General features: G+C 42.3%; 1 protein-coding gene across 1 annotated transcript; it reads left to right on the top strand.

Moving 5' to 3' along the window:
- The first annotated feature begins 1,499 nt into the window (after positions 1-1,499).
- On the top strand, positions 1,500-8,957 carry LOC128922138 (uncharacterized). Its single transcript, XM_054231762.1, has 3 exons — positions 1,500-1,580; positions 1,645-2,096; positions 8,892-8,957. Exons 1-3 carry the CDS (start codon positions 1,502-1,504, stop codon positions 8,955-8,957), a joined length of 597 nt encoding a protein of 198 aa, XP_054087737.1. The 5' UTR covers positions 1,500-1,501.
- The last annotated feature ends 530 nt before the right edge of the window (positions 8,958-9,487 follow it).

Raw genomic sequence — 9,487 nt, 5'->3', positions numbered from 1 at the left:
AATTTCCATAAACTCGACATGGAGGACAAGAAAAAAGAAGAAGAGCGGGCTAGGATATTAGCCCAAACGTCAGTGGGAGGCGTGGCTGCTACCACCGGCGGGCACAGCGAGATTTCGAGCTGTGTCGCCTGCGGCCGCACCTCCACTGCAGCGGGAGCAGGTTGCAGTGGTTGTACTATTACTGCCAAACCAACTCTACGTCGCACCGGTGCCGCAGTCCACGAAGACTCGGACCAGGAAAGCGCCGTAAGTATAAATACGGATAAGGAGGATGAACTTCTTCGCTCTCCGGAGCTATCGACCGAGGGTTCCAACTCTGGCAACAAGAGAGGGCCCCGGAAGAAGCCAAGCAAGGAGGGGTTGAAGGCAAAGGCGCGATATAAAGCGGCGGTCGGGATTTGCAACCGACTCGAAGGCAAGCCTAACCTGAAGGAGGAGGAAGAGAAAAGGTTGGCTTGGGCCAGAGAAGAGGTAAAGAACGGCCGAGCTCACTTCGCCACTCGTAATTGGTGCAATGCTTCAGACTCAGCGTTTGCGAATCGCATTGAGGAGCATATTGCGGAGAAGAGGCAGCGCTCTACGGAGGGTGAAACGAAGGCACCAACAAAAAGGAGGAGATGCAAAGACGTAGCTGAGAAGCTAGACGTCAGGCATACGGACGAGAAGCCGACAACGCCCAAAGTAGCGGCGGCGGTCAATGAGATTGCGAGGCGACACTTGATCGTTGCGCTCATCGATCGCAGCAACCCGCTGGGACAGATGTCACAAGAGCGGTGGAAAACAGTGGAGATGAAGCTGTTGGAAGCCCTCTTCGCACGGATGGACTCCGATCCAAGCGCACCCATGCCAACTTTCGATGGAGCGGGGTGGCTTTGGGGGGGTCAAGATCCTGAAATGTAAAGACGACCCGTCGTTGACCTGGGTGAAGGAGGCTGTAAAAACGCTTCCGAACCTATGGGAAAACGCCAAATTGGAGGTGGTAGACCGTAGCAGCATTCCTTCGGTGCCCAAAGCGAAGGTTATTATACCTAAGGTGGTAGACCCGAATCATGCTCTGCGGTTACTACAAAGACAAAACCCGGACGTGCCGACTAGCAACTGGAGGGTACTAAGCGTGACGAAATCTTCAAACGAAGACGGAGGCCAAAGCTACATCCTCCAGATTAATAAAGCGGCGGACGACATACTCTATGCGAAGTTCGGGAAGATGGCATGGGGCGTTGGTAGCGTGTACCTTCGCCTCAAAAAGCGCCATCCCGCGGACGGCAATGAGAACACGCTAGAAAAAGGTGAAGTGGAGAAGGATCTCGGCATCGAAGAGATCATGGCGACTTCACTGGTCTTACAGGAGGTGGAGAGGGCACCTACCCAGCAATCTGATGGCGCAAAATCAGGAGCTGAGGGTAATTCAGGTGAACCTCCACAAGAGTAGGATCGCCTCAGCCGAGCTCCTTCTCAATTTAGAGAAGGGCGGCTACGACGTGGATCTAGTCCAGGAACCATGGATAGCTTCGGGAAACGTGGTCTCTGGGCTAAAGTCCAAAAACTTTATAACATACATCCCGAGCGTAACCAACAGGGTAAGAACGGCAATACTGGTGAGCAAAAAACTGTATTCTCATGTTGATCTCAATCTTTCCACAGATGACTTAACGGTGGTGGGTGTAAAGGGTGTCAAGGATGAGCTCATACTCCTTGCATCCTGCTACATGCCACACGATAGCGAGGCGCCAACGGCGGAGCTCCATAGACTGGCGGTTACATCCAGTGACAGGAGGCAGGCGCTGGTGGTGGGCGCCGATGCCAACGCCCATCATACGATCTGGGGAAGCCCAGACATAAACCAGAGAGGTGAGTCACTATTCAACGTTATCATTCAAAGTAGTTTAGCGATAGCCAATCGAGGTGAGGAACCTACTTATATAGGACCCACATCGAAGAACGTTTTAGACATTACTCTATATACAAGTAGAGGTGTAGTGATGGAGAACTGGAAGGTGTTAGGTACACCATCATTCTCTGATCATAGGTACATCTACTTTTCCATTCGATCGAAAGCGAAAATAAGAAGTGTAGGTAGAAGGGATCCAAGAAGGGCAAATTGGGACCTCTACAGACGGATATTATTGTGTAAGAGACTCATTCTCTGATCATAGGTACATCTACTTTTCCATTCGATCGAAAGCGAAAATAAGAAGTGTAGGTAGAAGGGATCCAAGAAGGGCAAATTGGGACCTCTACAGACGGATATTATTGTGTAAGAGACTCAGACCTTGCACTTTTAACTCTCACAAAGAACTAGAGGAGGGCGTAAACCTATTTACAAATGCTCTCAACAAGGCATTCCAATCCGCGTGTCCTCAATTACAGCTGAGGCAAAACACAAAGCCCCCCTGGTGGAACAAGGAACTCGGGTCCTGCAGACGCAAGGTACGAGAGATGTTCAACTGGGCCAAAATAGCAGAGAATAATGAATGCTGGGGTGAATATAAAGATCTCCTACGAGACTACAAAAAGCTATTGCGTAGGACCAAGCGTCAGTCCTGGAAAAGCTTTTGTGGCAAGTTAGAAAAGACCAATGAGGTGGCAAGGCCCAGGAAGTTGTTATCCAAGAGTCCCGCTCCACCTGGTCTGATTCGCAAAATTGACGGGGAATGGACGCACAACTGTGAGGACTCATTAGAGGACCTTGTCAGCGTGCACTTCCCAGGCTGTAAGAATACAGTCACTCCTGAGTGTGGAGAGGAATGTCCTAGGAACTTTCCTGAACAAATTATCACGGATGACAAGATTGAATGGGCAATTCGCTCGTTCAGCCCATTCAAAGCCCCAGGTATGGATGGAGTCATCCCAGCCATGCTACAAAACATACCACGGTTGGTTGTGCCGTGGTTAAAAACGATTTTTAGAGGATGCCTAACGTTCGGGTATGTGCCGCACTCGTGGAGAGAGGCTAGGGTAGTGTTCATTCCAAAGGCAGGTTAGAACAACCCAACCTACTCAAAGGAGTTTAGGCCCATAAGCCTAACCTCTTTCCTTCTGAAAACATTAGAGAAAATTATAGACGTGCATATAAGGAACGCGGCGCCCCCTGGCAGCCTGTCCAAGGAACAGCATGCGTATACTAAAGGCAGATCTGTAGAGACTGCACTCCATTCACTAGTATTTAGCATCGAAAAGGCCCTGGAATATAAGGAGTATGCTCTCGGAGCTTTTCTGGACATTTCCGGGGCTTTCAACAACGTTTCAACGGAAGCCATTTTGAATGGCATCGAGTCTATAGGAGTTGAACCAGCCATACGGCACTGGGTAAAAAACCTCCTGACATCTAGAAGGATAACGGCAGAATGGAACGATGCCAGAACGACTAAGGAAGTTAGTAGGGGAACTCCGCAGGGCGGAGTACTTTCTCCGCTCCTTTGGACACTGGTCGTGAATAATCTGTTGAAGAACTTAGAAGGTAAAGCTCCCAAGATAATAGCATATGCGGACGACATAGCCATAGTAATAACAGGAAAGTGTCTGCATACTATTAGCAACATAATGACCAGCACACTCAATACTGTCCAAAATTGGGCAACACAAGCAGGCCTAGGGTTAAATGCGGAAAAAACCGATCTGCTTGTTTTTACAAGGAAATACAAAATCCCTCAATGGAGGTTCCCATCGCTAAACGGAACAGAACTATCACCAAAGGACCGCGCTAAGTACCTAGGAGTCGTCTTGGACAGTAAGTTACTGTGGAAGCACAATGTGGAAGAAAGGGTAAGAAAGGCTAGTAATGCTCTATATGCATGCAGGCAGTTGCTAGGCACTACCTGGGGGCTTTCTCCCTCTCTCATGCACTGGTGCTACACAGCGATAGTGAGACCAATCATGCTCTATGGTGCTATTGTGTGGTGGACAGGCTTGAAGAAGTCAACTTATCGAAAGCCATTGGAAAGGGTTCAGCGACTCGCAGCTCTCTGTATAACGGGAGCTCTGAGAACCACCCCTACGGCAGCTCTTGAACGGATACTTAACCTGCCGCCGATAGATCTCTTTGCCGAAACTTATGCGGCAAAATCTGCAGGGCGACTACTGGCGGGAGGAGAATTTACGCATAGAACTTTTGGGCACAGCTCGGTGGTTGACCCCACTAATGAACTGGGAAAGAAGATTCCGGGTGAACCTGGAAAAAGACGGCTGGCGTAAGGGAATGATAACCTCACGCAGCCCATTGAATATCTACACGGATGGCTCGAAAATGGAGGACGGGGTAGGTGCTGAAATATACTGTCAGGAGTTAGGCGTAAAGCAGCCTTTTAAACTTCCGAACCACTGCAGTATTTTTCAAGCGGAGGTATTTGCTATTGGGAAAGCCGCGGAGCTAGTCCTCAATACAGCAGCCGGCTACTCCAAAGTCAATATCTACGTAGACAGTCAAGCAGCAATTAAGGCAACAACCTCGGTTTGCATTTCGGCCAAAAGTGTCTTGGATACCAGGATGGCAGTGGAGAGAGTTGCCAGGAACACGTGTCTTCGCTTCTACTGGGTGCCAGGACATAAAGGCATTGAAGGCAACGAGATTGTGGACGAAATTGCCAAGAATGGTGTAAAACTGTCTTCCGGAAACGCGAATAGCATTGGCAAACCCATGCACTGTCTGTTCGATGATCTGGACAGGGGCATGAAAAGAAAAATCCTAGCACCTTGGACAAATATACCGGGGTGTAAAACCGCTAAAGCCATGTGTAAAACCGTAGACCAGAAGTACACCAAACTCATTCTGTCACTCGATAGAAGGGACTGCAGGAGTTTGGTGGGAATACTCACGGGTCACTGTCTGGTGGCGGCACATGCCTACAAAATGGGACTTGCAGATCGAGATAACTGCAGGAAATGTCAAGAGCAAGGTGCAATAGAAACAATGAAGCATCTTCTGTGTACCTGCCCTGCATTGTCAAGGCAGAGACTTCGCTACTTGGGGGCCTCACAATATGAGAATCTGGAAGAGGTATCGAAAGTGAAGCCACAAATGCTTTTAAAATTCGCGTCAAGCGCAGGCATCCTAAGAGATGACTACTCCTCGTGGACAACGTGACGGCACTCCATCTGGTATCGCAAAGGATCTAAATAGGTCTATGTGTGGCGTATTGGCCTACCAGTTTAACCTAACCTAATAATATGATATTCACAAATTTTTGCCATCAAGCTACATCATTTTCTACGATATATCGCTTTTAAACCGATATATACGGTATAAAGTCAACTTAAAGTTTAAAATTCCATATTTTAGATATAATGGGGCTAAGGAATTATTGGCCCGGTTTTGCCCATTTTTGAGCACAGAGGCATTCATAATTGGCTAGGAATTAAAATTCGACAAAAAAGCTCAATATCAACAACAACAGATCTGTTGCATTTTGCATGAAATTCAATTGTTTCTTAAAAATTATCCAATCAATTTTCAAACCATCAATGTTAATCTGGAGGCAAGTTAATAATAAAGCAATAAACGAACATTGACTCTTCTCATTAGTTATTTATTATAGTAATTTTACTACATATGGCATGTAAGTTATCACAGCTAGAGTAGCTATCAAAATATAACAACAACAAAGTTGTCGTTGCTTTCAAAATATATAAACAAGAACGTTGAACTTTAATCAGAAATTCAATTCAGCAATATACTGCAAATAAACAATATCATTTGTTGCTCAATAAAGTTCATTTCCAAACATAACAACAACTACACATTCCCATTACCATTAACTGGCGCCCGAGAACTTTAAAACTTGGAATTGCCTACTGTACGTTTTGCAAGTTAAAAAAGCGAAGAAAATTCACTAAAGAATATAAACTTTATAAAAACATATAAATTGTTGTTGAATAGTGCGAATTTTTTACAAATCAAATGCAAGTGATTGTGCTTTTTCGATGGTGTATAAAATTCTGTGCAAAAAATTATTGCTTATAGACATAAAGTGAAAAATCGTTTTAACAGTAAAAGCAAACTATTAAGTGTGTGACAAATCAAATCACAATACTAAAGCGGGCAACCAAAACGAAAACGCCGCCAAATCAACGCTTAAAGTGACATCATCCACCCCCCAGTAGAGGACTAACGCTTCAAAAAGGATCACGTGGACCGTCCGAAGAGAATGCAGAAGCTGATACTCCTGTAAGTTAATTTTAAGCTTATATAAAATTTAGAAATACCCGATATATAAAATTGTTTAAAAAATTGTTAATAGCAATAAATATAGTCGGAAAAATAAACTTTTAAGTGTATGTAAAACTTATAACTATCTGACATATAAAAATTTTGTTAAAAATTGCTAAAGCAATAAAAATAATTAGTCAAATAAAAATTGTTGTAAAACCATAGTAAACCTCAGAAATGGAAAAATTCAGGAAGCCATTACACACCTAACAGGTGCTGTTAATGCACAGATCGAACAGTCCAAAATATTGAGCAATAGGATAAATCAATTAGAAAGCAGAATAAATCCCCACAACGAAAGTTCTATTTCTAATAACTATATTCACTTAACTGAGTCGGACCTAATAGAAATTAGCAAATTACCTGACAGCGTGAAGAACCTCCCAACATTCGAAGGAGATCCGATTCAATTCATATCCTGGATCCACAACGTCAAATCTGTTTTGCAAGACTACGAAGTAGTCAGAACAAAGCCATTGTATAGAGCCATCTTACGGCATATTAGACAGAAAATTAAAGGCCCTGCGCATACGGCCTTAATCTCATATAATATATTCAATGATGATTGGGGAACAATCAAAAACTGTTTATCACTTCACTATGCAGACAAACGCGACCTTAGGACTCTAGAACACGAACTAGGAACCTTATCCCAAAAACACTTCAGCATAGGACAATTCTACGCAAGAGTCAATCACCAATAATCACTGATAATAAACAAAATAAAGAGTCAGGATCATTCCAAAGAAACAAATAGTGTTCTACTGGAAACCTATAGGAACCGAGCCCTTGATATATTTATCAGAGGCCTAAACGGCGAATTGTCCAGAATGCTAGTCATTCAACGGCCCAGGAACCTACCCGAAGCATACGCTTCCTGCCTGGAAATTCAAAACATTAACTTAAGGAATTATTCAATCTACGCAAAGAATGGAGGTTACTCCAATCAAATTCAAAAACACCAAATGAATCAAAAACCAATATTTGTACCAAGGGTATTAAACCCTGCCGAAAAAATTTAATCTATAATAAAAATTTCCAAAATCAAGCTCCGCCACCACCCAGACCAACCACTCCTAAACCACCAGTCCCGATGGAGGTGGACCCTTCAATACATTCACGACGAATAAACTATATGAATCGACCGAACAATACGCCTATAGTAAGGCCATCCAATTATTCTTCAAATATTCCTAGGAAAGCCCAAAAATTATTATGACAGACGCCTGTCTAGCCTACCCTATTTAGAACTAACTTAAAAAAACGGGGATATCGTTAAGTTCCTTATAGATACGGGAGCTAATAAAAACTTTGTCTCCGAAAAACTTTCAAAAAATTCAAAGAAACTTGAGCGTCCTTTCAAAGTTCACTCAGCCGCAGGTCAAGTAAATATAACCCATAAACTATGTGGACCATTCTTCGGAAGTATAGGTATTACAAATAATTTTGATTTTTTTATATTACCTAATTTAAAAACCTTTGATGGCATCATTGGCGATGATACCCTCAAAGAATTGGGAGCAGTCATAAATAGAAAAAATGACACGATAACTCTCAAGGATGTGGTACTGCCACTAAAACAAAATATCTCTAAACAAATAAATAATATTCAAGATAACCCCTATGAACATGATGTTAAGGAAATGATAAATAAACATGCGGAACTTTTCGGACCAGTCTCCGACAGTGGGACAATCGACACAACTGTATTAGCAGAGATTAGAACAACAAGCGAAGAACCGATCTATACAAAATCATATCCTTACCCAACCAACCTACGGGGCGAAGTAGAAAAACAAATAACAGAACTTCTAAACAATGGTGTAATAAGGCCTTCAAAGAGTCCCTACAACTCCCCATTGTGGATTGTTCCAAAAAAACCAGGCCCATCAGGAGAAAAAAAGTATAGAGTAGTTGTTGATTTTAAACGACTAAACGCAATAACAATACCTGATTCCTATCCAATACCTGATATAAACAACACTCTCGCTAGCTTAGGCGAATGTAAGTATTTTACTACACTCGACCTTACATCCGGTTTCCACCAAATCAGGATGAAGGAAAGGGACATAGAAAAGACAGCCTTTTCTACAGCCAATGGTAAATATGAATTTACTAGGTTGCCATTCGGTCTTAAAAATGCCCCTTCCATTTTTCAGAGAATGATCAATGATGTTCTCAAAACACTTATAGGAAAATCCTGCTACGTTTATATCGATGACATTATAATAATGGGAAAAACTAAAGAAGAACACTTACAAAATATTGAAGATGTGTTCATGCTTTTGTATAAAGCAAATTTAAAAGTCAATCTGGAAAAATCTAAATTTTTTAGAACAGAAGTGAATTTTCTAGGTCACAACGGGCAAAGGTATTTTGCCAGATCCTGAAAAAATATCCGCTATTAAAAAAATTCCTGCACCTGCTAACCTTAAAGAATTAAAAGGTTTCCTAGGTTTAGCATCGTATTATAGGAGATTTATAAAAGACTTTGCAAAAATTGTCAAGCCACTTACCAATTTAACTAGAGGTGAAAATGCTCAAATAAAAGCAAGTCAATCAAAACGGATACAAATTTCACTAACAGAGGAAGGCTTAAAATCATTTAATGATATAAAATATCTACTTACGTCTTCTGAAATTCTGGTATTCCCAGACTTCAATAAACCCTTTATTATGACAACAGATGCTTCCAATACTGCAATCGGATCAGTCCTTTCACAAGGAACAATCGGGCAAGACAGACCCATAACTTACATATCTAGATCACCAAATACAACCGAAGAGAATTACTCGACAATAGAAAAAGAAATGCTCGCCATAGTATGGTCTCTTGACAAACTAAGGACTTGCCTGTATGGAGCTAAAGAAATAAAAATACTTACAGATCACCAGCCACTGATTTTTGCATTAAGTAATAGTAATAACAATGCTAAGTTGAAAAGGTAGAAAGCAAGGATAGAAGAGTATAATTATAAACTCATGCGTTATCACGGCTGCCAATAGAAATTAATACACTAACATCCACAGACGAAAATTCAAAACATAGCGCAGAAGAGGATAGCTCAAAGCTCATTCCTCACTGTGAAGCTCCACTAAACGTTTTCAAAAATCAAGTTATATTTACAGAAGGAAAGGAGGAAATTATACATGAAGAACCTCATCCAAGCTTCCACAGATACCGCATTAAATGTGTAGTTTACGATACAGAAAACCTAAATAAAATATTGAAAAGAGTTTTAAACCCAAACATAATAAATGGAATTAAAATCCAAGAGAAAT

This window comes from Zeugodacus cucurbitae, chromosome 5, assembly GCF_028554725.1.
Source record: "Zeugodacus cucurbitae isolate PBARC_wt_2022May chromosome 5, idZeuCucr1.2, whole genome shotgun sequence".
NCBI lineage: Eukaryota > Metazoa > Arthropoda > Insecta > Diptera > Tephritidae > Zeugodacus > Zeugodacus cucurbitae.
This window is presented reverse-complemented; position numbering and strand designations above follow the sequence as displayed.

Excerpts from the sequence above, each read along its gene's own strand:
- LOC128922138 (XM_054231762.1), top strand. The coding sequence starts at position 1,502 with ATGGATAGCTTCGGGAAACGTGGTCTCTGGGCTAAAGTCCAAAAACTT. Across the intron at positions 1,581-1,644 it reads TCCCGAGCGTAACCAACAGG|ATGACTTAACGGTGGTGGGT; the intron begins GTAAGAACGGCA and ends ATCTTTCCACAG. Across the intron at positions 2,097-8,891 it reads GTAGAAGGGATCCAAGAAGG|ATGCTTCCAATACTGCAATC; the intron begins GCAAATTGGGAC and ends TTATGACAACAG.